The sequence below is a fragment of the Acomys minous genome (genome assembly GCF_964271855.1).
Source record: "Acomys minous genome assembly, chromosome: 2".
NCBI classification, from domain to species: domain Eukaryota; kingdom Metazoa; phylum Chordata; class Mammalia; order Rodentia; family Muridae; genus Acomys; species Acomys minous.
The window spans coordinates 130,736,301-130,763,452 of NC_140484.1; the positions used below are offsets into that span (position 1 = coordinate 130,736,301).

Sequence of the window (27,152 nt, forward strand, 5' to 3'; positions counted from 1 at the left end):
TGACTTAAGATGCCCTGCCACTTTTAGTAATTTTTTTTTGTCATTAAGTGTTTCATCTTATTTTAGTTCATTAATTTATTCACCTTACATCACAATTGTAGCATCCTCCCTTCTCTGCCCCCGCCCCAGCCCTGTACTCCCTCTCTCTTTCCCCTATCCCTCCTCCACTGCCCTTAAAAAATGGGAGCTCCCCTCACCAACCCACCCCAGCACATCAAATCACATCAGGCCTGAGTGCATCCTCTTCCTTGGTGGCCTGGCAAGGCAGCCCCGCCAGGGGGAAGTGATCAAAAAAGCAAGCATCTGTCCTTGTCAGAGATAGCCCCTGTTCCCCTTACTAGGGGACCCACATGAAGACCAACTGCCCATGGGGTACATATGCGTAGGGGGCCTAGGTCTAGTCTGTGCATGGTCCTTGGTTGGTGCTTCTGTCTCCGCAAGCCCCCAGGGCTCTGGTTAGTTGCATCTGTTGGTCTTGTGGAGCTCCTGTTCCCTCTGGGACCTCCTGTCCTTCCCCCAACTCTTCTACGAGGCTCTCCGCACTCAACCCAAAGTGTTTAATATTTTTAAGGAAAAAAATGTTTGTAGTGCTGGGACTGAACTAAGACTGTGCTCCTTCACTGAGCCACACCCCCAATTTTAATTTTGGGGTGCCCCTGCCCCTTCCTGCAATTCAAGCCTCAGCTCACATGCTCCCTCTGTCCATCTGATCTGGTCACACCCCCAATGAAGCCCCAGTCCCTTCCTGGCCTGTCCCCAGCCAGGCACTGTCCCTGTCCACACTTCAGGGAAGTCCTTTCTGGCCCAGGCTACCTTGTCACAGGACTGGGGGGACCTGCAGGCATGGCTGCCATTTATCAACCCAAGCTCCCTCAGCTGATGACTTTTCCATTCTTAGGCAGAAACTTTAGAAAGTGCCAGAAACATTTTCATCTTCTGTCTCAGAGAGGGAGGAAACTGGAGATTAGCTGCAAAGAGCATCACCTGCCTCGGAGCCTCAGGCAGGCAGGGGAGGGTCTGTGTTCAGAGCCTGCATGTGAGCTGGCAGGGGTCTGCTCGAGCACACACACACGTACACAACCACAGATGCACACACTGCACACACACACACGCACACACATACACACAGGTATACATCCACAGGTACACATACACATGCACACACATACACATGTACATATCTATGGATTCATACACACACACACACACACACACACACACACACGCACGCACGCACGCACACGCACACACACGCACGCACACACGCAAGCATCTGTTTATACATACTATTTCCAAAGTGAGAGAGAGATCAGGGACAGAAGTCCTATCCTGACCATGTGTTGGCACAGCCACAGACCCAGGCAACGGAACTCAGAGAGCATCGCCCCCACAACACCTCAGGGAGACATCCCACGAAGCTCTCTTTCTCTTCCCTCTGCCCTTACCAACCAGCATCAAAAGTGTCCCTGAGTGGTTCAGTGGCAGAATGCTTGCCTAACACGTGTGAAACACTGGGTTTTACCCCAGTGTCAACAAATGTCTCCTGTGGTATTCTGTGACGTCTTGGCTTTTCTCAGATGCCTGTTTCACTCTCTGGATCAAAACAATGCCCTGGTTGGCCAGCTCCAGGCATCATGGGCAGAGGATGAAAAAGAGAATGTGTGTGTGTGTGTGTGTGTGTGTGTGTGTGTGTGTGTAGGGGGGATGTCCAGGCAACCCCCTTATCTCAGTGCCTTCTGGAGTTATATGCCAAGTAGGGCACAGAAGGGTGGCCACACAGGCAGATGACCAGTCACTGTGTTGCCACAGAGAAGGTTTCACATGTTTGAACATTGGGCTTCTACAGTAGAAAAATGAGAAACATTGAGCCAGTGTGCCCAGTGTGCCCACTGTGCCCACTGTGGCCAGGGCAGGCTGCAGACACAAGAGTAGAAGGCATGCTTAGCGTCTTTAGAAAGCCCCAGCCAACTATCACTCTATCTCTGGCAGTTATTTATGACCCTTATTTTTCCTTTCTCTCCAGAGACCCATGGCAGGACCGCATAAACCAAGAAATCCGGATCGGCTTTGCCAAAGCACGCCAGAGTCTGGCTGAGCCGAGGAGGTCGGGGGAGGCTGGGCCAGGTCCCTAATAGGAAGTCAGTGGGCAGCGACCAAGGCAGCCAAGATGCCCTCACCAGCCCCACCCTGCTAGGAATGCCTAATCAGCTCCCTGGTGGTCTGCCACCCATGAGTGACATGAGGTGCCAGTGTCTTCCCTGGTGACTCCCAGGTGTCTTTCCTCCTGCCAGGAAAACAATAAAAGTAGAATTACTCCTTCCACCCCACTGCGCTTCACTCGGTGTTGGACAAGACAGCTGGATGCAGGGAGCCCATTGTTTCCAAGCCCTGGTTCCCTATAGAAGACCCAGTGTCCAGCACATAGCTAAAGGCCCAAGACTAGGGTAAGGAGGGCCTTTGCTTCAAGTGGCACAGCTCTTCTGGGAAAAAGTAAAAGCTGGGCAGGAGAAGGTTCCTCAGGCCAGTGCCCTGACCGCCCCCCCCCCCAGTGTGTGTGTGTGTGTGTGTGTGTGTGTGTCTGTCTGTCTGTCTGTCTGTCTGTCTGTCTGTGTCTGTGTGTCTCTGTGTGTCTGTCTGTATCTGTGTGTGTGTGTCTGTATGTCTGTGTGTGTGTGTCTGTGTGTGTGTGTGTGTGTGTGTGTGTGTGTGTGTGTGTGTGTGTGGTCCTTGTCCCCATCCTCCATCACAGTGCTTCTCGGAGCCTCTGTATTATCTTCCCTAAGAGTATTGAGAGGTCTCTCAGAGCGCCTAGAGGGCCCACAAGGAGCGCCCAGCCCTGTCTACTCCCCTGCCTCACTAGAACCAGTCCACAACTTTAGCATCTGGGAGCGCTGTGCTGAGAGTCCAGTGTGAGCTCCCAGAATCTCAGGACGGGGGTGAGGGGCTGAGAATTCCTTGGCTGTCAGGAAGATGAGAGTTCTATCATTTAGAAGAAGAAAGGGAGAAAAAAAAAGCCCAACTTTTTTTTGCAGCACATCAAAGAATGTTCCTCAAATCCCTACGGGTGATTTCAAAGCCAGCAAGATCAGGCACACGTGTAACTCATTTCCCCACTGATGGCTGGGGCCCTTTGAGAGGGAGAGCTGAAAGTAAGATTTTAACCTGGGCGTTCTGGGAAAACCTGTCTAGGGTCCCTGTGTTCAGAATCCCTCCACCCGGTCTTCCCTACCTGCATAACTCTGTGGTGATTGTGTGAAGCCTGTGGAGACATTACGCCCACCCAGGCATCCTGCGGAAGTTGAGAGGGCAGGTCCTCTCATTTGTTGGTGGCAGGTGACTATGATTTGTGCGGTATAGCCAAGGGCAATCTGTCCTCTCTGTGCGTCCGCATGGCCTGCCTTAGGCCGGTGGCTCTTATCCAAAGCTTTCTTCTGCGTCTTCATCTGAGACACACGTGATTGGTTAGATAGTCAGTGAGGCCCTCTGGATACTTGGATGTGTGAATTCTGTGAATACCCTGGGGCACACAGAGGGACACAGACACACGTGTTGGACAAACATAAGGAAATTAGCCTTCCCCTAGGCTTCAACATTCCCTCTGTGAGCTGTGTGGCCTCAGCCATCACACAGATCTCCACGCCTCAGTCCCCACTGCACTATAGGGGACAGATGGATGCCTTACTACCTGTGGGCTCTTGTGCAATCAGAGTGGGCAGGGAGCCGAAGCCACACAAACTTGGAGTGTGGGGCAGATGTGACTTAGGGTGTACATGTGTATGCAACGGGTCCCATGTGTCTCTGTGGAGGCTTATGCAGACACCAGAGCTCAAAGGGCCCCTAGCAGATGGGTCACAGTGAGCCTGTGTCCGTGGACATGTGTGAGCTGTTACTGTGTCGTGCAAGCACTGTTGTGAATCTCTGTGTCTAGGCATGTGTGTGGTTGTGTGTTCCTGTGTGCACATAGCAGGGTATATGTGGGCATGGCAATCTGCAAGCCTGGCTTCAGCATGGGTGTTACTGTATCTGCGTGTGCGTGTAGAGCCTTCTGCGAGCACCATGCAGCTCATATTTGGATGTCCTATAACATGTGTCTGTGCATGCCCATGCACATGTCATGTCTGATGTAGCTGGCTTTGCCTGTGGCCTTTTGTACTTGAGCAGTACAGGAGAGCAGCCAGCCAGCGGTCACCAAGGGGATAGCCCCCCTCCTGGTCCACGCAGCTGTTCTCAGCCTCCTGCACAGACCTTTTTGGGAGAACCTGGGGGCTTGGGAGGACTTAGGCTCCAAATTTGGCCCACTAAGCATAAGTGGTTATGTGAGTTGGTCCCTCTGAGGGGGTTCTCCTGCTCTACCCTTCCCTGTCATCCAGAGCCAGGGAGTGGGCTGTGCTTTCTCCATGCTGCCTGCTATGGGCCAGGCCCATCTTTAGCCCTACTATGCCCACCACCCTTGGAGGAACTGTTTGCCCATCTTATAGAGCAGGAGATGGAGAGGGAGATGGGGGGTGGGTAGCCCTCTCCCTCCCCTGACTCCTGCTTCCTGAGTGGTGACAATACTAAAGGAGCCCAAAAAATTAGCCATGGTCCCCAATATGCTCCCAGGGAGCCTCCTCAAGGACCGTGGCTCTCCACTACAGAGCCGGGAGGCCTTTGGAACTGGGCACGGTGGCTCTGGAGAGGAGCCAGGCCAGTGTCTGCATGAGCTCACACACATGCTCAGGTAGAGCCTGAGCCTAGGCCCTATGCTGGTCATCGCCTGGTGACTAGAGGCCCCTCTGTCCCACCAGCTGGGCTATCCTCCTACCCTTTGCAATGGGTTCCTAGTGAGGGGCTATCCCAGCCTCAGTAGGAGATGGGGCCACACTTCAGCAGAGGGGGTCCTGGTGGAGCCAGGTGAGTGGAAACTCTTGGTCCATTGTCCTGCAATTGGGCACAGTTTGGGGTGGCAGACTCGGAAGACTACAAAGACTTCATCTTGGCAGCCAGGCTCTGCACCTGCCTGTCCCACCGCAGGTTCCCACGGACCCAGGCTCTTGCTGTGACACATTCTCCACTCTTCGCCCAGGGCTCTCAAGATATCACACACAGCTTTGTTCCTGCTGCTGTCTATTTAAATGACCTTAACCCTTTCCAACACCCAGTAAACCCCCTACACACCCGTCAAAGCCCACCTGAAAAAGCCCCCTTCTCCTCCTCTTGCTATAGCCCCTTCCTACCCCTCCTCTGAATGATTAGCAGTTGCTATGTCTTACATCACTAGGGCAGCAGCCTTATTCAGCTCATCCCTTTAGCCTAATGCCTAGGCAGAGGCAGTTAAGGGACCGGACTAAGGGCCCACTAAGCATAAGTGAATGGACAAGCGACAAAGCTAAGATGCCCATAAGCTTCTTATGAGCGTTCCTCTCCTGGGATGCTTGGGCTAATGCTCACTCAGGACCCAGTGATACAGGCTCTGCAGCATGTCTGCTGGCCTTAGCCTCTCTCTACTCAGAACCCCACAGCACCTCCAGCCTGACAGCCTGGGCATCCCCTTCCAGACACTGGCTTCCACCCCTCCTGAAAGCTTCTTCCTCTCCAGGTCTCTGCTCTCTGACACTTCCTACAAGAAGCCTTCCAAGCCTTCCCTGAAGCCTTTCCTCCCACTCCTGAGTGCTATGCAAGAGACAACTGCCCTAGCTTCTCATCCGCAGCCACTCTGGCTATAGTGACCTCTCTGAGGATGCCCCTACTGCAGACTTGGAGCTTCCTGAGCAGGGCTGGGTCTGTGCCCTGCTCTTGTGACATGTCTGGTCAACAGAGAAGGAACTTAGTGTGGCACCAGAGGTGGAGACAGCTACAGTGGTCAGGTGGACATCAGTGTAAGGATACCAACATATGTGGAACACTGCTCAAAAGAAAGCCGAGGCTACACTCCATGGGAGGCAGTTAAATACTGCAAAGCAACAACACAAGTATTGGGCATCTGCTATATGTAGTCTCTGTCCAGCCTTGAGGTCCTGGGAAGAAGGCCAGCTGCTCCTTAATGAGAATCCAAGGTCCCCAAGCCAGTCCTGGCTCCTCTTTAAGGTCTAAGGTCTGCAAGCCCCCTTTCCAACCCTCACATGCCCTGTTCAAGGATCCAGTTTCCGTGAGATGGGTTTTAAGACATCCACTAGGGGGCAGGCAAGGTATTTCAGAAACAGGTGGAACGCCTCAGGCTCTGGGTTTGGTTGCCCTGCCAGAAGAGAGAAGGCACAGGTAGGCTCACTCAACTGTAGCAATTTGCCTGGGGACTCCACCTGACCATTCAAGGGCAGTAAAAGTTTGCGAGTCTCAGTGTCCTGTCACCACCCAGAAGGCCTGGAGGCACTGTGAGGCATGCATCAAAGGGTTCATTGGCCTTCCGTTAGTCACACGTTACAACGAATGACAAGTAGGTAGTGCTCATTTTGAGCGTGTTCTCTGGCTCGTGTGGCTTATTGTACCCTCTCCTGGGAGGCAGCCCAGCTTGTCCCAGTCAAGACAGTGAGGCACTCGGTTGTAACCCTCCTCCCGGCCCCCGATGGCTTCGACCTTCCTTCTGGGCCCCAGATCTACAGACATCTCCTTGGGGAGTTCCAGGTCTCCCAACTATGCACAGTCTAGCCAGGTGTGTGTGTGTGTGTGTGTGTACATGTGGGTACAGGGGTATTGTGTGCCAATGGAGCCAGAGGTTGGTGTTGAAGGTCTTTCTCGACTGCTCTCCACCTTAGGTTTTGAGACAGGCGCTCTCACTGTACCACAGTATACCGACTAGGCTGTCTGGCCAGTGAGCTCCAGTCTCAGGCTCCCACTGCTACAATTAGAGGCACATGCCACCACAGCCACCTTTCTGTGGGGGATGTGGGGAGTCAGAACTCAGGTCTTTATGCATGTATAGTAAGCACTTCCCTGACTTAGCCATCCCCCACCCCACCCCCCAGCCCTAAGGCCTGGACTCCTTAAAGGCTTAGCATTCTCCTGGAGTCTGGACACACTGTGAGGCTCTCATGGATAGCCCACAGAGCATCTATAATCACACCAGCCACCATATGGCCTCAACTCCAAAGCCACCTGTAGCACCACCCTGGCAACCTCAAAAGCTACAGAGCAATGAGGTGATATGAACATCACATACACAGAGAGATGGGGGATGGGAGGCGTGGGGCTCAACAGTAGAAATGGGACCATTTTGACATGAAGCCGGAGGAGGAGCCGGTTAGGCCAATACCATGACCAGATCTCTGCATAGTGAATAGAGACACTAAGAAAAGGACTGAGGACAGAGGTCAAGGTCAAACCAAGAGTATAAGTGTCAGACTGTGGGTGAACAAAGGGAAGGCCAGAGCTCCAGGATGCTTTAGGATTCTGTCTTTGTGTGCAGCGCAGCGGCGGCGGCAGCAGCAGCAGCCAACTCAGAGTCTCTCTCATCCCTCCCAGTGGCCCTTTCCTGGCTCCTGAGCCCAAGGAATACAGACACAAGGCGCCCCTTTGGGTCATTTTTGCTTGGTCAGCATGGAGTCCTAACCAGGAAGTTCCTTTAGCCCCTGCCCCTGGAATTTTCCATGAGAGAGAGAGAGAGAGAGAGAGAGAGAGAGAAAGAGAGAGAGAGAGAGAGAGGAGGTGTGGGGGAGAGAAGCAAAGAGGGAGGAGCTGGAAAGAAAAGAGAGAGTGAGGGGCCTGGAAAGGGCTTTTGGTGGCGACAGATAACGGGGCAGGCTGGGAAGGCAGGAAGGAGAGAGAGGCGGAAGAGGACGTGTGTGGCTGTGTGATTTGCAAGATGGTGCAAGAAGTCCAAGAGACAGGAAAAATGGGGGGTAGCCTACCCTCAATGCCATCATAGGTCTTCGAGCAGGTGAGTGGCCTGGTCCATGCCTGCCACAGGGACATAGGGACGTGAAAGGGGACCTTGGACTAGGAAGCTAACCTGGGGAAAAGGTGAGAACACAGGAGAGGTTCCAGGTTCAGAGAGGAGGGAGGGAGGAAGAGGAGACAGACCTAGGAAAGGATGCGGACCAGTGCCTGAGGGAATGGGGGCGGGGCACAGTCCATCTGTGGTGGCACTGGCCTGAAGGCTGTGGGTGAGCTTAGTAGGCTGGGGAGCTGGCGGCAGCAGTGGGGAGCAGGAGACAGGAGAGCAGTCAGCCCCCTTCTAGATCTGGCTAGGAAGGGCTGGGAATGAGGGCTCTGTCCCTACTGGTGGAAAACTACACAGAGAGAACAACTGTCTAGAATGTTCCTCTCTCAGGACCCAGGTCTGACAGCAGGCAGCACAGCCAGACCACCCGGAGGCCCGGCCGACCTACGAGGCTCATGTAGACAGGGTCAAGTTTGTCCTGAGGAGTAGAGTTCAGACTCCAAACCCCCATGTCCTGCCTGCTTGACGCACAGAGGGGTGAGAGAGCCAAAAGGCAGGAGTCCGCCAGCCCGGAAGAGGCCAGAGAGCAGAAGTCCTGAAGGCCTGGCAACCATTCCCAAGCCTCCAGATCTGGAAAGCAGCAGCTTTGGGGGGGAAGGTCACCATCCGCGGACACACCCCTTCTCCTTGTTTCTGTCTGGCTTAATCACAGACTCCCCAGTGCTGTTGCAGTCTGACTGATGCCAAAACATGCCTTTCCCCCTTGTTTATTTTTTTTTAAGATTTATTTGTTTATTATTATGTATACAGTGCTCTGCTTGTGTGTACTCCTGCAAGCCAGAAGAGGGCACCAAATCACATTACAGATGATTGTGAGCCACCATGTGGTTGCTGGGAATTGAACTTGGGACCTTTGGAAGAGCAGACAGCACTCTTAACCACTAAGCCATCTCTCCAGCCCCCACCTTCTTTATTTTTTGTACCCCAGGAATTCACCCTAATGAAAGATACTTGGCCCACGTGTAGTGTGACTCTGAGGAAATCTGCTCACGGGCCCTGAAGATGGCAGCCCAGGTCCTATGAATATGTGTACAAGTGCAATCTGGTCCTTTCTTTCCACACAGTTCAACTTAAGTACTGTTCCCTCATTATTTTCCTAAGAAGCCGTCTTCGAGAGAAGGCATGTGATGTTCAGAGTCTGGTCCTAGCAAGCACTCTTCTGCTCCTCTAGAAAGACCATGAACTGGACAACTTGAATCCCAGAGATCCCTAAAATCTGAACCATGCCACCTGGGCCCTGGGTGGTAGGCAGTCGGGGAGAATCCTCACCAGTCTGGCAAACTCAGCCCAAGCAGGAGTCTCCACCTTGAAAAAGGGCCTCGGGGGAAACTACCAGGACAAGGTGCCCACTGTGAGAGCTCTGCCAGGCCACACAGCCCATCCCCCAGCTGCTGGGTGCATGAAACCTGAGGGGCAAGGTCTCCCCCAAACCAGGCTCCCCAGGGCCTTCCTCCATGCTGGGACTCCCTCTTTCTCATCACCCACAGAACTCAGGTTTCCCACGGGGAAGATGACACCAGCCAGAGTGACCCCACCCTGCACCATATCTTTTCCCAGTGCTATTGGGCCCTCACCACCCCTGAAGTTGGGCTTCATTCGACAGAAGATGATCTTGACTCTACAATGAGGATGTTGAGTGGAGGGCGCCACTTTCCCTGGCAGTAACCCTTCCTCCCTGTGGAATCCAGTTCCCATCACTGCCAACTCCAGTGCTGCCCCACGTGCCACGAATAAGGCCATGCTATACCACCTTCATGATGGAGCAAGGCCCCATGCGATCTGACCTTCAAATGGTTAACCGGGAAGCCTGTGAGCTGGGTCCCCCACCCCCACCCCCCCAGTTCCCAGCAGTCCCCAGCCGCAGTACTGCGGTTTCACGGTCCACGGCTCAGCACAGACATGCTGTGGAGATGCTTGGAGCTTCGTGTCTGTCTTAAAAGTTCTCCCTTGGCACCTTGCCACTCCCTGGGGGCCTGCAGGGGGCTCGGTCACAGCGCTCCTTGTCGGGAGGTGTTCACTTCTGGGACTCGGAGCCCAGAGGCCCCTGTGTGACAGCAGAGGGGAACGGGGCCTCACCAACACCTGCTATACCTGCATGGTTGACTCTGACTGCCATGTTCCACTAAGAACAGAAAACCAGCCCTCTGGGGGTTCAGCCCCGCTCAGTAGGCCTGCAGGCTTCAAGATGCCCTGCCCTGCCCGTTGTATGGATAAGGCCAGAATCTCTGAGTCTGTCCCAAAAAGGGGCCATGGACGTTTCTAGAAAAGCACCCACCCTGGTCTCATTCCACAGCCCGCTGCCCTCCACTAGAGCCATCCAGTGCAAATCACACACCTAGTTCCTATGTGTGCTTGTCCCCTTGGTCCCAGCATGGGCTTTTGGCTTCAAGACTCCCTTCAATGACACACCTGACACCTAGCCACATGGACCATACTTTCTTATTGTCCTTTTAAGAGACATGGTCAGAGCCATGATGGTCGTCAGCACCCTCTCTGTATCTGGGCAGGTAAATGGGGGAAGAGTCGGGGAAGCCACGGTTCTGCCCCGGCAGTCAGGGCCCTAAGAGCAGTCGATGGGGGAACTCCCTGGCTCCCAGGAACCCACATGGGTACTGGGCAGGGGCACAGAATGAAGGCAGCCATAACCAAACACTAGACTCTGGTGTAGGAGGGGAAACCTGTGTTTGGTTCCTGATTCCCAAGCCATGTGATTTGAGACCAGTTACTTAACCTCTCTGAGCTCAATTTCCAGTAAGTGAGAATAAAGACTCCCTAACTGGAAAGCTGTTCGTGGCCATCTTTACTCTGCTATACCAAATTAAGACTGGCCCGGAACAGGTGTTCAGCAAAGAACAATGGAAACTAAATTAGGGATCCATGTTGCCACGGTCCCTTCTCACTCTGTTCTATAGCTAGGCAGGACAGGAAGCTCACAGAGGCTTAGCAACGTGCCCTAGGTCACGCAGGCTATGTACACCACTGGCTTGCTGGGTCACTAACTCCTACACATGACCTCAAGTGTTAACCTGCCTGAGCAAAAATCCTCCCAAGGAGCCTTGTGCAAGACTTAGTGTCTGAGGGCCACTCTCTCAGAGCGAGAGCAGTGAGAGCTCAGGAAGAGACACATAGATGAAAGTACTTCCATAAGGACACCAAAGACGATGTCTGACCTGCCACCTGAGGGACTGTGCTGAAAACACCCAGTTTCTAGCTGGTGCAAGCAGTATGGGAAGGAACCGGACAGAAAGCTGCCCTCCATGGCCCTTAGAATAAAGCACCATCCTGGCTGCCTTGTTTAGATTCTGACATCTCGAGCTCTACCTCCTGAGCTAGGCCTTTTACACTTCTGGATCACTCGCCTTCCTTGCTCTCCCTGCCTTAGCCTCACAACTGCCCACAGGAAAGGATGCTGGACAGTTTTATTTCCCAGCCTCCCAGGGTCCACCTGGGGACATGGGTCAGCAGTCCCATTGAGTTCACTGTATAATTAATTTATGATACAGTGCTCTGCCTGCATGTAGGCCTACAGGCCAGAAGAGGGCATCAGATCACATTGTAGATGGCTCTGAGCCACCATGTGGTTGCTGGGAATTGAACTCAAGACAGCTAGAAGGGCAGTCAGTGAGTGCTCTTAACCTCCGAACCATCTCTCCTGCACGTCCATCTTATGCGGTTGCTTCGGCCAGCCACATTGTGGGTTTATCATTTGCTTTCCCTCTACAGGAACAAGTGGAGGTCAGAAAAACCAAGCAACCTTCCCCAAGTCACACAGCATGACAGCCCAAGGACAGAGATGCAGTAGATGGGGGCATGAAAAGTTCCGGCTTGGTCCTCAGGCCCAAGAGACCTCTCTAGTGGGGGGAAGGGGGAATGCTTGGTTGCCCCTCTATCTCTTATCTCTTGGGGAGCCCCATTCCGGCCACTGAATAAGACCGAACCCCATGTGCTTCCTAACCACAACCACAGCCTCAGGGCGGGGCAGGGGGGGTCACAAGGGAAGCGGGCTGCTCACCCTGGAGCTAAGGCACTGGCCCGGCCCTGCCCCCACCTTCAGACATGGTCTAGGGCAACTCCAATAGTGAGTCAGCATCAGGCACTTAATGGCGAGGCAGGTAGCGAGAGCCCCAGAATCTCTGCATTCACGCTCTGGTTATGCTGCCCGGTGGCTAAGAAGCCCCTTCCGCTCAACCCATGGCCCCAGGGACAGGAACCTGAAAGAGGTGTCCAACCTCGGGCTGCGCTGCGGATGAGGAACATTCTCTAACACTCGCTTGGGTGCAGGCCCTGGCACCCACAGCCCCAAAACAGCTCTTGTCATTCCTGCTTTTCGAAGAGAGAGAAACTGACGTTCGGTCTCACTGGATAGTCCAGAAAAGGGCTGAGGTGGATGAGCTAGGACCCTGGAGCTCCTGAGGTGGCTAGTGGAGGGTGCCGCGGGGAGCAGAAAGTTTGGCTACTCTGCTGTAGCCATCTCTCACTTACAACTGGAATCTACTCTGACTGACTCCTCGGAGCGACAGGGGTTGCTCCCTTCAAGAAGCTTTCCCCGAAGGCTTTCTCCTTCAGATAGACCTAGAGACTGGCTGTCAGGGACTGTCCTCTCTGGGTTGTCCCCACTACTCAAGTCCGCTCCACAGTGGACTAGGAGGGAGAAAAGGCCCACCTTCCAGGCGAGCTCCTCCCTGGCTCACCCTGGCTTGGTGCTGCTCGCTTTCAGCTTCCATGCCCGTCAAGGTGGGGTGGGGTGGCCCAACCCCCAGCGCTGTGACCATCAAGGAGAACGTTATGAGTGAGGAACCCGGACTGGAGGACAGCGGCAACACTCCTCTCCCAGGAACGCCCATCTTTCAGCCCGCATCCAGCGGGGCACGGTGCCAGTGACTGAGAAGGGCCAAGTATCCTGAAAAGGGAGCAACTTTGCCTAAGTCCTGAGACTCTCCATGTGCAATTTAACCTACCGGAACCTCAGCTCCCCCAACTGTACGTGGGGACCTGACAAGTCTCAACCAAATGGTTTTTTCATAAATATATACATATTTACCGTCATACACCTCCCAACTCCTAGCCTCAGTTTCTCCATCAGTTAGAGACTTCGACAGGCTTGGAGATGACTTGAAGGCGGGATAGCCGAGGTATGGGGGTGGGGTGGGGGAACCCCCTTAGAGCGTCCCAGGGCCAAAGAAGGGTCACTTCCTTCCGTGCTGCTGGTGGTTGTCAGTCACCTCTGGGTGGCCCCCGCCCTGGTGTAGCGGCGCCAGGATTTCCTCCGCGGCCCTGCGGCTCCCCGCACCCTAGGCCTCGCGGGCCCACGGATGCACGTGCGGCTGCCCCGGTCTAGGCTTCCTTCGGGAACGTTTTCCCGCCAGGAGTTTTTTCAGACTCGGCGATTCCAGAGCAGATGCAGCTCTGTTCCCAAGTGGTTCGCAGATGGGAGGGCGGCGTTAGGACCCCGCGGCTCCGAGCCCCCAGGGGGCGTGACCGAGCGGAGGGTGCTATTTAAAGGGCGGGCGCCGCCCCCTCGCGGCCGGCTGGAGCGGCGCCGCAGCTGCCGGGCCTCGGCGCCCGAACCCCGCGGGCTGCACGAAGGATGCGCAGCAGAGCCTGGCGGCGGAGGCGCTGAGCCAGGTAGGAGTGATGGGGGGGCGGCGGTGCCTAGGGAGCTAGGGCAGCATCCTCGGCATCCTCCCTCGGCACCCGGGTCTACCCCGGGGAAGATGGGCGTTCCCATTTGACAGCTGGGAAAATCGAGGCCGGAAGCCTTGGACATGCCTAGGAGCACACAGCCAAGCAAGCAGATCAGTATTTGAATTCAGGTCCGCCCCAGGCCGACTTGGGCTTTCCACACCACCGCTGTTGTCTTTGGATGGGGATACTCAGCGCTCTTTGGAGAGACTTGAAGCCGACCTTCTTTAATTGTGATAGACGGGAGGGACCCCCGCGAGGGACCCCCGCCCCACCTCCACTCTGACATTTCGCATCACTGCCACATTCCTTTGGGTTAAGGTCTGATTCCCCCGAGATGTGGGATGTCTCCAGAACGGGCTGCCCCTAGTGATTCACTGTCCTATGAGCCTGGAAGCTGCTCTCCCAGGCCCCCTTTGTCAGTAAGTCAGAGTCAGAGCCGACTGAGAATCCTACCGTCCAATGTGCTCCTGGGCCTGGGTGCTCCTGGGCAACTTTGGAAGGAAGTCTTGGCAATTGCTTTGGAGACAGAGGGGCTGGATTCTGATCCTGAGACTTCTATTCATTGTACAAGTGACTTTGGGTAAGTCATTTCTCAGAACCTCGTGTTCTGGGAGGGGGGGGTGGGCAAGAGTGTCTGTATTGCTGGAGACCAACCAGCATTAAGGGTCTGTAGATCTGGAGGAATCCCTGTGCCAGTTTGGGGATCAAGCACTTCACCTTCCTTAGCCTCAGTCTTACAGTCTATAAATGGGGATTACAGCAATCACCTCCCTCAATTGTTGTGAGCAGTATAAGAGCTACTATGATCAGCCAAGTGCTTAGAAAAACGTGTAACCTCCTTGCATAGTAGCAGCAGCCTTATTTTGATTATAGGACAGCCCCCCCATCTCTGTCTGCCTCCCTTTTTTTGTCACACACACAGACACACACACGCACAGACACAGATACTCTTTTACACTTCTCCAAGTCAGAATCCAGCCACTTGCCTGCAGACCCAGGGCCTCTGTCCTCCACACTCCTCTCTTGGGATGCTCAGCATCATTGGTGTCTGAACCAACAAGGAAGGGCACTGTAGTGTTCCAGGACTTTCCTGGCCACACTCCACCTGATCATCCCCATGGCTGAGGGTGGTCAGTGGGATGGGAACCTGTGTGTGCTCCAGATGAGTCACCCCAGCAAGACAGGTAAGAGAACTTTCCATGGGGAACCAGACTAGCAGGTGGTGGGGCTTGACAGGAGCCCAGGGTCAAATACCCCTGATCTTCCCTGTGAGCTCGAAGCCCTCAGACACTGCGGAAGGGGGCACAGCACAGGGCTACCTTCCATTGCAATTCTGTGGTTCGGTAGGGACTGCCCCTTGTGGATCTGTACAGCAACCCCATGTGGGGGGAAATAGGATTTGGCAGAGGAAGGAGAGATAGAGTCCCTTTGGCATCTCTACCTTAACCCCAGGTCCCAACTTGGCCTTACTGCAGCTAAACTTCTGCTGTCCCTCAGCCCCTCAGCCCCTCAGTCCTTGAGAGAACTTTTGTGAGCATCTACTTAATGAGTGGTTTTTTGGGGGTGGGAGAGCCTGAGCAAGAAGAGCATTCTGTGCAGAGGAAGGGGATAGCAAGGCAGAGCCCCAGGCAGGCGGGAAGGTACCGGGGTGTGACTGAGGAGATTTTTGAGGGGAAGAAGTTGGTAGATGGAGCTGATGAGAGAGAGACAGACAGACAGACAGACAGATAGAGACACAGACAGAGACAGAGACAGAGAGACAGAGACAGAGAGACATAGAGAAAGAGAGAGAGAAGCCTGGGACGCTGCTGGAGATTTCGAAGTGATTCATAAGATCTGACATGTGATTTTGAGACGTCACTGGCTGCCATGTATGGGACAGATTGCCTCATACTGAAGGGAAGCAAGAACAGAGAAAGTGGAGTCCGCTGTTGTGGTTCAGGTGGGCAGCTTCGAACCTGGTGGGAGGGGGAAGGGAAGGGGCAGGGAGACAGAGGGAGTCAGAGGACCTCTCCTCACCTCCATCTCACGGTGGAGACTTGCATGCTGCTGTGCCACCTAGCTGCCCTGTGTCATGAGGCGGTCCCCCACGGTTACCTTACTTCCAAGGGACGGGGAAGCATGGTGGGGTGTGCTTTGTGCTCCAGACTGGGCTGTCCAAAGCTCAGCAACTGTGAGAGCCTGGGGAACGCAGGCCAGCCACTGGGGAACCAGAGGAGGCTTCCATGGGAATGGGAGGTATTCGGCCATAGGGGAGGCAAGGAAGGGAGGGCTCTGGCAGTGGAAGTGCCCGGACGTCCAAAGGAAATACACGTGCTCAGAACCCAGAGAGTGGGAACACTGAGAAGCCAGGTAGGAGACCAGCCCTGGCCCAGGGAGGACCGGCTCCCTAGAGCCCTAGAGGTGAAGGCCAGGGCCTCTCAATTAGCCCTGAGTATGCAGGTGGGAACTGCGTTCACACCAAAAGAAGAAAATTTCCTGTGATCTCACAGCCTGTAGTGAAAGTGGAGAGCTGTGGGGCAGAGCCAGGGCCTGGGGGAGCCAGGAGGGAGAGTTGAAAGAACCACGCTGGTCCCTTCGAGTCTCAGTAAGATGAGTGGCCATTGCATTGAGATTCATTGCCAGTGGGTTCTGACAATCAAAAGAGTGGGAAAGGCCCACAGGTCTGTCTGTCCCAAGAGGCCACCGTCAGAGTGGCAACTCTCATCCTTTTCCTGAGCGCCCATTGTGGGAGATCATCAAGTGTAGAAGTGAAAGGCAGAGGTGTTGTCTTGGGTGCGTCGCACGGCTTCTCTGAGCCTTGGTTTTTATCTGTTGTTTGTTTTTTTTTTTTCCCTTCTCTCTAAGTGAGAAGGGTGAGAAGATGGAACTGAGTCCTTGTGAGGGTTTAATGAGTTAACAGCTGTCAAGGGAGGCTTGATGGTGAGGTATAAATGCTGTGACACTTTCATAGATCTTCTTTAGCCTCAAGAAAATGTGGCACAGTTGCCACTGCCATTTACAGTGACCCATACGAGGTCACACAGCAGGTGCCCAGCGGAGATGGGAGGGAGAGCTGTCAGATGTACCCCTTCTGAGTGTTGTGGTCCCTCCTTGTAAGCATCCTGTGTCCAGGTTGGGATCTCTTCGGCCCACTGCCTCATCCCTGTTTCCCAGCTCAGAGCTAGAGGTGAGATAGCATTCAGTAGGGGAGTAAGTGAATTCATGCATTCATCGGTTAATTAAGTTAAAAGGCTAATGCACGTCTCCTTGGCACATGGCTCAAGTCCAGAGGGATTCACCCCTGCTAAGGGCCTCTGGCGTTCCTATGGGCCTCCCGTCCTGGCTGTTTACACTGCAGTGAGCCCATAGCCCCGGGGGGGGGGGGGGGGGGCAGCCATAGCCTTCAGTGAAAGTAGAGGGCTGGCAGCTTGCTGGGGTGGGGCTTCCTGTTACTGCCCGGGCCAACCCCGAACAATGAGGAGGTCTGAGAATTCCAACCAAAAGAAAAAGGTCAAAATGAAGGATTTGCGTCTCGCAGAGAGTGAAACATTCCGCTGGGGATGGGGGCCTGCCTGGGGCCTGGAGGGAAACTGAATCAGAGGCCCACCTCCCTCCACCCAGCCCTGCCCTGGGATCGCTCTGCCTCCAGAGCACCCCTCCTAACTGTCTTCCACCAGGTTGATCTTCTTTGCATTGTTTAAATTACATTCTATTCATTTGAAGGGCGGGGTGCACATGTAGAGGGTAGTGGAAATCCAGGGGTCAGCTTTCTCCTTCTACCATCTGGGTCCCAGGCTAAAACTGAGGCCTGGTGGCAAAGGCCTGTACCCCTGAGCCATTTCCATGGCCTCGGCCGGGCCTGAGGTAAACCCAAAGCGGACATTGTTGTACAAGTCTTGCTTCCCCTGAGTAGTGACTCAGCTTGGCCTCAAACTTGCAATCCCTGGCCCCCTACCTCAGCCCCTTAAGTTCCAGGACACCACTGCTTCCCCCCGCCCAACCCCGAACCCCCACCTGAGGCCCAGTGTGCATCTTGTTTTCGGCTCCAGCCTAGGATCCTCAGTGGAGGGCTGGTGGACGCTGCTGGCAGTGGGAGGGGCAGTGGTCTCACCATTCCTCTTTCCTCTCCGCCCTAGGCAGAGCCATGAGACACCAGATCCTGCTACTCCTGGCCATGCTGACCTTGGGCCTGGCTATCTCTCAGCGTCGAGAACAACTGCCCTGTAGGACGGTAAGACACAAGCAGGCAGAATAAGGGGTGCCTCGACAACGGTGGGGGTTCCCAGGAGCAAAGATTAGCGGACCCAGAAAAGGATAGAGCTCTGCCTCGCCGAGCATATTTGTTGAGCGTATACTAGACTGTTGAGAAACGTGCTTACCTGAGAAACCTTGCTTGCCCGAGAATCCCATTTGTTCCCATTTTACAGAAGGGAAACTGAGGTCTGGAGAGGCTAGGCTACCTAACCAGAGTCATTCAGCTAGGGACAGTGGGGCCTACTGGCTCTCTATTCCCCAATTTGTTCCTGTTTTAAGCAGTTGGTCTTCTGGGAGTTTCTCCGGGTAGACAAGCTGGGAAAATCTCCTCTGTACTGATCGTCCTGGGCACAGCTCCCTTCCCTGGCTGGGTCCTGGATGCGGCCTACCTGCTGGAATGCCCCGTACTCATTAGAGCCAGGTCAAACGTCACCTTGCTCAGGAAGCCTCACCCCACCCCCACCCCCCATTGCCAGGCTGACTCCTTCAGCTGCTCCCTCCTTTCACTTCCTACCCTCCACCCATCTCCATGCTGAGCAGACTGAGGATTTGGGGTGCTTCGTGCATGACCCAAGGCCGTCTTACCCGGCCAACCAAGAGCTCCTAGGGAACAGGGACCAGGCTTGGTTTACTTCCGTCCTCTTCCTGTTCCAAGACAGGCAGATGCTAAAGACGTTGTGACCCCTGTGAAATACAGGGAAAGGACTTTGTAGGTGCGCGGTTCCCAACCTGTGTGTCATGACTCCCACAGGCGCCACGTACCAGATCTCTCCTGCATATCAGATGTTCACATTACGATTGATAACGGTAGTGAGGTTGCAGTCATGAAGTAGCAACAAAAATAACTTTATGGTTGGGGGTCATCACAAGCAGAGGAACTGTGTGTTAAGGGGTCGCAGCGTTGGGAAGGTTGAGAACCACTCATCTAGGTGAAGTAGGGTTAGGGTTAGGACAGGTTCACAGGCAGCTGCACTTGGGGGCACAGAATGGATAACTGCTTAAAGAGACCAGAAATACCAGCAGCCCTTGCCTGCTGTCTGCATGCGACTAACTCTAGCCCGGAGGCCTCCTGGGAGTCCCACAACCAGAATGATGGGAAGAAAAGCCTCAGACATCACCATAGGCCCAGAGCCCTGGAGGACTGAGGCCCTTGGTGGTGAAGGGCTTTGGCCTCTGCAGACAGAAGGCACGGGGGTAGGGACTCTCTGAAAAGATGATAGACAGGAAAAGACTTTCTGAGCAGTCAAAGAAAGTTCTAGTCACAGCAGCAGAGGAGACTTGTGACCATGTGGGCCCCCCCGATGGTAGAAATGACAGAGTCAGGATTCAAACCCAACTTCCCCTGTGCTGTTCATTGCCAGAGCGTCTCCTCACACGGGTCCATCCTGCGTGTGAGCTGGACGGCATGTCCTTTCCCTGCAGTGGCTGACACAGCAGAGTGAGGAGGGATGCTAAAGGCCAGCGAGGCCCAGTCTCACACATCTCTGCACCAGAGACACCCCTGGCAGGCAGGCAGAGCTCGGAGCCAAGGGGGATGAGGGGGGTACTGAGATGGAGTTCAGGGAACCGCTTGTCTTTCAAGTTCCTTCTGAAGTCCAGGCTGGATCAGAGAGGGGGTGCCAGGGGCTCCCCTGGACCTCTGCAGTATGTGATAGACAGTTCCTCTGAAGCTGGTGTTCTGGGGAGCCTTTGCTCATCCAGAGGGGAGGGAACCTGGGTATGGGCTTACATGGGGTCGGAGTCAGGGGGAGTATGCACTGCAAACACAGGGTAAATAGTGTCTGTGGCGCTGGTCCAGCCAGCCTGGGTGCCACCTGGGCAGCTGAAGACTCGGCTTACACACAAAAAAAGGAACACATACTAGCATTGGGTTGATTTTGCTGCTGCTTACAGCAGGGTGGTCCTGGGAGCTAGGGAGCAAGTGGGTGTCTGGTTTCTGTGGGTGGCAGTGAGGGGGGTTGGTGGGTCTCCTAGAGCCCCAGTTGGCAGCGTTCCCTAGAGGCATAGGGCTAGTGGAGGTATTTGTGCAGTAGGCATTCACACAGGTGCCCCTCATGCCCTGTCTCACCCCTATTTACCACGGGGTCCTCAGGAGGAGCCTCAGAGGTAGGTTAGGCTTGTGCCTTTTCCTTGCAATCTCAGCCACTGGATCCCTGTGACCCAGGGAAGTCACTGCCAGGGCAGACCTTGACCTCAGCATCTGGACAGCAGGTGGGTTGGCTCACTCTGATCTGATGTCCCTTTCTGGCTTTAATCTGAATATCTGGATTAGCTCTTTTCTTTCCGGCATTGATTGGATCAAGGCCTCAGCCCTTTACTTATGCACAGATGTCTGCAATCCATTCATAAAAGACATTTCCGGAGCACTTTCCACGAGCCAGGTCCACGACATCAATGCCAATCAAAGTAAAGTAGTCCCTCTCTGCTCCAAGCTCCCTGTCTGCAGACCCAACTCAGATTTGCTCCAGGGCATCAAGCCATAGGGAGAAAGCAAAGCTAGGGAGGGCCTCGATGGAAGAGATGTTGGGATTCCCATGTGGGGAGTTCACACACAGATCTGCTCCATGCTTGTCCAGAGATTGACATGGAAGAATGTAGAAATGGTGGCTAGACACAATCATTGCATGAACTGGATCGGGGGGTGTGGACAAGTTGGTCAGCACCACAGATGGTCTTAGTGGACTCTGCTCTGTGTTAAGGCCAAGGGGACCATAGGCAAAGCGGGGTTTGAGCAGTCTCTGGGAGTTTAGCAGGTGGGTAGATCAGTGGGAGTCAATGAGGATAAGCTGGGGGCAGGGGCAAGGCTGGCTGGTGTAGAAGTCACAGTGTCTGCTAGGGAGGGCAGGGGTACCTGTGGGGAGAATCTGAGAACAACCAGATGGAGATGAACATTTGCATTATGCATTGTTTGCATGTGATTATGGCCCTTAAAGGCACATTTTTGTGGAAGGACAAGAGTTGCTAAAAGTCCCGTGTTCAAATCCCAGCCCCCTACATACCAGCCGGGTGATCCTGAAGTCTCCTTTATTCTTTCCAACCTGGACTTTGCTTAAAAAAAAAAAAATGCTCACATCAGGTCACCCCTGTACACCAGCTGGGCTGTTGTGAGGGTCTGAGATGACCAGTCTGAAAGTCCAGGTTTAAACAAGTTAATTTGGGGGTAAGGAACTGGACTGTGGACGTTGATGTGCCCTGCGAGTGGTCGCGCAGTTAAATGCCATCAGATAACACCCATTGGGTGCTGACATCCCTTTGCTCTGCTCTGCCTCCTAACCCCTAATACCTTCAGTGCCCTGCGCTGGATCGGGCCGCCAGAAGTGGGGCCACGGATACAGGGAAGATAGCAGCTGCAGAAAGGATTCTGCCCGGAGCCACCCCAAGTCACAAGAGGAATGAGAGCTGAGCCTGGGTAGACAAGTCACAGGGGCTGGCAGGAGAGCCTTGGGGCTTCCCTGTCGCAAACATCTTTTCCTGATGAAGCTCCTAGCCTAAGGCTGGAGGATGTTACATCTGACAGGTGGCGAGGGGACCCAGGTGTGGAACTCGGAAGCTGTGGGCTCATCTTGACCATGTTGCTCCTTGGTTCTGGATCACTCTGAGCAAAGACATGGCTTAGTTTCCCATACATCAGGACAATAGTTAGCACATGTTTGTTCTTATACCTGTCTCCTATGTCTCTGACTACTACTCCCGCCTGCCCAGCACCCACCAGACTGCCAGAGGCAGGGCCAGAGAGCAGCATGGGTCATCAGCTGGGTGGAAGCAAGGCTAGCATCCTGGGGGTCTGGGGAGAAGCCCCTAAAGCTTGGGTGGGCAGGGCTCGTCATCTTTCATAGAGAACCCTGTCTGTTCTACTGTCCCTATTAATGCCAGCTTCTCTGCCACCCCTTGCTCTCCCTAGGTGAACAAGAAGGCTTTGTGCCAGGGCCTTGGCTTGCTTCAGGTCCCCTCAGTGCTCTCACTGGACATCCAAGCTCTCTACTTGTCTGGGAACCAGCTGCAGAGCATCCTAATCTCCCCCTTGGGCTTCTATACAGCACTCCATCACCTGGATTTAAGTGACAACAAGATTAGCTTCCTCCAGCCCGGGGTCTTCCAGGCCCTTCCTCACCTAGAGTACCTCAACCTGGCCTACAACCAGCTTGCCACGGGCATGGCGCTGAACAGTGGCGGTCTGGGCCACCTGCCCCTTGTGACCTCCTTGGACCTGTCTGGTAACAGCCTGTACGGTAGCCTGGTGGAACGGCTGTTCGGCGAAGCCCCGAGCCTGCACACACTCTCCCTGGCGGAGAACAGCCTCACTCGCCTGGCCCGTCACACCTTCTGGGGCATGCCAGCACTGCAGCAGCTGGACCTCCACAGCAATATTCTGATGGACATTGAGGATGGTGCCTTCGAGGCCCTACCCCGTCTGACCCACCTCAATCTCTCCAGGAACTCCCTCACCTGCATCTCGGACTTTAGCCTGCAGCAGCTGCAGGTCCTTGACCTGAGCCGCAACAGCATTGAGGCCTTCCAGACAGCCTCGGAACCCCAGGCCCAGTTCCAGCTGGCCTGGCTCGACCTACGCGAGAACAAGCTGCTCCACTTCCCTGACCTGGCTGCATTCCCAAGACTGGTCTACCTGAATGTGTCTAACAACCTCATCCGGCTCCCTGCGGGGCTGTCCCAGGACAGTGAGGACCTCCACGCACCCTCTGAGGGCTGGTCAGCCTCCCCGCTGTCCAACCCCAGCCGGAACGCCACCACTCACCCCCTCTCTCAGCTTCTGAACCTGGACTTGAGTTACAACGAGATCGAGCTGGTCCCTGCCAGCTTTCTTGAGCATCTGGCCTCCCTGCGCTTCCTTAACCTCAGCCGAAACTGCCTGCGGTCCTTTGAGGCCCGGCAGGTGGGCTCCCTGCCCTGCCTGGCACTTTTGGACTTGAGCCACAATGTGCTGGAAGCATTGGAACTGAGCACCAAAGCCCTGGGGTCCCTGAAGACATTGCTTCTGCAGGATAATGCCTTGCGAGAACTGTCACCCTATACCTTTGCCGGCCTGACCAGCCTGGAGAGTCTCAACCTCCAGGGAAACCAGGTCAGTCCGTGTGGGGAGCGAGCAGAGCTAGGTCCCCCAGGCTGTGTGGACTTCTCTGGGATCCCTACCCTTCACGTTCTGAACCTGGCAGGGAACTCGATGGAGACGCTCAGGGCAGGCAGCTTCCTCCACACCCCACTCACTGACCTGGATCTCTCTGCCAACCCTGGTCTGGAAGTGGCCGCAGGAGCCTTGGCAGGCCTGGAGGTATCCCTGGAGGTACTGGGGCTTCAAGGCAATGGCTTGGTTGTCTTGAAGGTGGACCTGCCCTGCTTCCGCAACCTCAGGTGCCTTAACCTTGCAGAGAACCGCTTAAGCCGCCTGCCTGCTTGGACGCAGGCCGTGTCCCTGGAGGTGTTGGATCTGCGGAACAACAGCTTCAGCCTGCTGCCGGGTAATGCCATGGGCGGCCTGGAAGCCAGCCTCCGGCGCCTCTACTTGCAGGGAAACCCACTCAGCTGCTGCGGCAACAGCTGGCTAGCGACCCAGTTGCACCAGGGCCGAGTGGATGTGGACGCTCCTCAGGACCTGACTTGCCGCTTTGGCTCCCAGGAGGAGATGTCCCTGAGCCTCGTGCACCCGGAGGACTGTGAGAAGGGGGAGCTCAAGAACGCCAACCTCATCATTATCCTCACCTTCACACTGGTCTCCGCCGTCATCCTCACCACACTAGCCACCTGCTGCTTCCTCCGCAGGCAGAAGTTCGGCCAACAATACAAAGCCTGATGGGGCTGGGGGAGCCTCTTCCCACTCTGTGTGGAAGCCAGAGGGGCAGAGACGTTGGAGGTCCCACTCAGGTTACAAAAGTGACCATGGGGCTCGGCCGCCTGCATCCTGCCGCATGAACAGGCAGTTGCTTCCTGGGCTGCAGATGTGGTCCAGCTGTGGAGCCCAACGTAAGTGGGACAGTTTACTGAACGCAGGATGCCAAGAGATCTCCGCTGAGCATCTGTTCAGACGGCACTCTTCTCTGGGTATTAGCAAATGGCGCATGTGCCTGCCCTATCCTCTGTCACAGAACCACACGGTGACCATGTCGTGTGAAGGGCTTGAGGTGGGAGGGCAATGGGCCCCAGACCCTGCAGGCCCCAGCTGGTCATGATGAACCCATCCTGGCTGCCTGTGACTGGGCAAGAGAGAGCCAAGGCCCACGAGATGATCTGTCTGAGCCATTTCCACCCAGAGCCCTGTCGCATCTGCTGATAATGATTTTCAGCCTCTCTGGAAATGAAGAACTTGTGACCGGAAGAGAGATGCAGCACCTCCCTCGGAGGTTTGGAATCGGGGCTCCTGGACCAGATTCCACAGCTCCAGGTGGACCAGCTGAAAGTGTGGTCACGTAGGCTTCCACTCAGGCCCAGGCCGGTCTGGGTCCTGCCTTGGACAGGCCTTTCCCTCCAGTGTACTCTTCTACACACTCGCCCCAGTGCTGCCTGGCTCTCCAGCCCCCAGCTCAGGCCTCCTGCCATTCCAGCCCCACCCTCGCTTTTGAGCCAAGAGGGAGAGCCTCTGCTATCTGGTTCTATTTTGCACTCAGCTTAGCAGCTGCAGAGGCAAATCCAAGCCAAGTCTCAGAGGTTTCTATGTTATCTGGGTTAGGCGCAAGAAGAAGGAGGAAAAACAAAAACATAAAAAAAAAAAAAAACAAAGCAAAACACCAAGGTTCCTACATTCCCTTTGAGAGCCTCGAGCCTGAGAGAGATGCCAAAGTCAAAAATGAGCCAGCCGCACGTCCTCCATCTCCCTCCTCTCAGACAGGCCCCCCACAGACCCCCTCTCCTTTTCTGCCTCCATGCCCCTCATGCATTTGCAGACCAGTATGAATTCTCCCTTTCTCTTCTCCATCCCACAATCTCACTCCTGGAGTCTGACACAATCATTGAGTGAAACCTCCTCATTGGACAGATAGGGAAACAACTGAGGTTTAAGGCCATGCTCAGAACCACAGCAGTCACTGGCTGAGGCTATGGGGGGTGGGGGGGGGGGTAGAACAGCTGCACAGCTGGGTGGAGTGTAGAGCTTTCATGCTCAAGGCCCCCCGAGCTAGACGCTCAGCAGCTGCATCTGTTGTGTTTTCCCTGCTCCCAGCAGTCACCGCCCAAGGCGAAGGCAGCTCTAGTGCCTATCTTCACCACACATGGAAAAGAAGGAAGACTGCCCCCTCCCACCCCCCTCAGACTCTCCTCTCGTCCTCCAGGTCCATGGGCTGCAGGGAGGAAAGGGAGCCGAGCCCTGGGCCCAGTCCCAGAACCTGCTTCATCAGCTCCCCGGTGCTCACCCCACCATCTGCCTGGGCACTTGGTAATAATATAAGAAGATGAAAATGCCATTCTCTCTCTCTCTCTCTCTCTCTCTCTCTCTCTCTCTCTCTCTCTCTCTCTCTCTCTCTCTGCCCCATTTTACAGGCAAGGGAAACTGAGGCCCCGAGAAGGTTAAAGGCTCAGAGCACCAATGGCAAATCCAGGGCTAGAACCCTCACTGGGGCAGCAAGTGTGGACTCGGTGCTACCCCACACAGCACTCTTTCTCGGCCTGGAGGCTGAGGCATGGTCCCCCCCCACTCCCCACTCACCTGAGCTCTGAAAACACTATATTATGCTGCTGTCACTCCCCAGGACTGGCCGCTGCCAGGCCCTGGGACCAGCTCTTTGTATAACTCACATGAATGTATTAAAAGTATAATTTTGGAGAAACTGTGGCCTGCCAGCCTGCTTGCTTGCTTCAAATACCCTATACCATTGTGTGCACTTGAATCCTGGCCCTTTCTTTTCCCATCAGGGGCTTTCGTTCCTCCTGAGGCGTCTGAGAAGACGCTAAAGCTTTGGGGTTTGGGCCTCAGCTGCCATCATGACCTCATCATACCCAACAGCACAGACGTCGCCCCACCCTAATTCTGAGAAGTTAGTGACTGCTTCTTCCCACCTGTCTGCAGCTACACCCCCACCTTTCTCCATGCTCACCCTCCCATACCATAAAACCAGCGAGAGACCCTTGTATCACTTTCCCATCTCTCCTTCCCTCGCTTTCCATGGCAGATCCCCTCCCCTCCCCTCCTCTCCTGGGGCGTCCCCCACCCCACCCCCACCTTAGCTGAGGCTTCCCAGGGCTTCCTTACAAGATCTGCATGCTTTTAGACCTCATGTCTTTGTCCCCAGACACCATGGCCCCTCACCTCACCCTCAGCCATGTTAACTCCATGCATGAAGGTGTGTCCCTCCCTCTCAAGCCTCTAGGTTCCCAGCCCCTCCATTCGCTCCTCATCCTCCAGCCGCTCGGGAATGATGGTTCATCAGCCCCTGCAACCCAGAGGCACCCCCAGCCAGAGGGTCTCCTAAGGCCTAGAGACTCCAGGAGAATTTAGTGAGAGAGAGAGAGAGAGAGACCCCAGGCGGTGGATGGACAGACTCTTGGAAGGCAGGCTTCAGTGAGCAGCTCCTCTGGGAGTGGGTAGAGGCTTTCGGGGGTGAGTGTACAGCATTGGCCAGGGCTAAGGTGCTGCAAAGAGGAATTCCAGGTGCTTGCCAGACATGACCTTATAAGGAGAGAGGTAGTTTAACCTGACTGTGACTGCATGACCTCCTCTGGTGTGGGCAAAGGTGGGAGGGACTTCCATGCAGGCCCAGGACAGGGAGGGAGGAGTCCTACACCTCCCTGGTCTCAGGATGAGAGGGTTTTTGTTTTTTGTTTTTTGTTTTTTTCGGGGCTTTGGACACACCTGGATCTCACTTGTGCTCCAGGCTAGCTCCTCCGGGTTCCACAGTATCCCAGCCCCACAAGAGAGAGAGGGTTGAGGGAGGGAGAGGAGCTGCCTTGTCCAGGGCAGGCACGGCGAAGGCAAAGGGGTCAAGAGCGACTGAGCGAGAGGAAGAAACAGAATCTGGAGGCGGCCCACCTTTGTCTTGCTCCTTGAATTGCAGCCCTTGGAGCTGGTCTCTGGGCCCAGCTCAGCACACCAACAACTAGGCCGTGCCCTCTGCGGGTATCAGTCTTCCACTCCAGCCTGCCCCCACCACACACACACACACACACACACACACACACACACACACAGCGCAGCAACCTCCAAGTATCCTGGACACATCTCCACAGCTGAAGTGGCCACTGGGTCCTCCCTGGATGGACGACTTTGCCTTCTCCTAAACATTCCTTCAGATGCCTTCTCCGCCTTCAACCTGCCTCTCACTGACGGTCCTGCTCCCTGCTCTCTATCTCCAGAGGGGAAACTGAACTTCCTATT

The 27,152-nt window shown here is 54.9% G+C and overlaps 2 protein-coding genes across 5 annotated transcripts in view; both read left to right on the forward strand.

The window, feature by feature from the left end:
* LOC311578330 (guanylate cyclase D) overlaps positions 1-2,485 on the forward strand; it is a gene marked incomplete at its 5' end in the record, with an annotated part of 37,990 nt that extends 35,505 nt beyond the window's left edge. The window contains one exon of the mRNA XM_084748195.1: positions 2,024-2,485. Coding sequence (XP_084604321.1) covers positions 2,024-2,132 — 109 coding nt within the window. The 3' untranslated portion in view covers positions 2,133-2,485. The remainder of the gene's footprint in view (positions 1-2,023) is intronic.
* Positions 2,486-13,220: 10,735 nt separating this feature from the next.
* On the forward strand, positions 13,221-25,608 carry LRRC32 (leucine rich repeat containing 32). Of its 4 annotated transcripts, none has more exons than XM_084772476.1 (3): positions 13,221-13,540; positions 17,719-17,813; positions 21,738-25,608. In XM_084772476.1, the coding sequence occupies exons 1-3, from the start codon at positions 13,228-13,230 to the stop codon at positions 23,640-23,642; spliced, it is 2,313 nt and encodes a 770-aa protein (XP_084628602.1). In that variant the 5' UTR covers positions 13,221-13,227; the 3' UTR covers positions 23,643-25,608. The 4 variants fall into 4 exon arrangements, with proteins under 4 accessions (XP_084628602.1, XP_084628603.1, XP_084628605.1 ...); XM_084772477.1 differs by lacking the exon at positions 13,221-13,540 and adding an exon at positions 13,547-14,180; XM_084772479.1 differs by lacking the exon at positions 13,221-13,540 and adding an exon at positions 14,223-14,784.
* Positions 25,609-27,152: the final 1,544 nt, after the last annotated feature.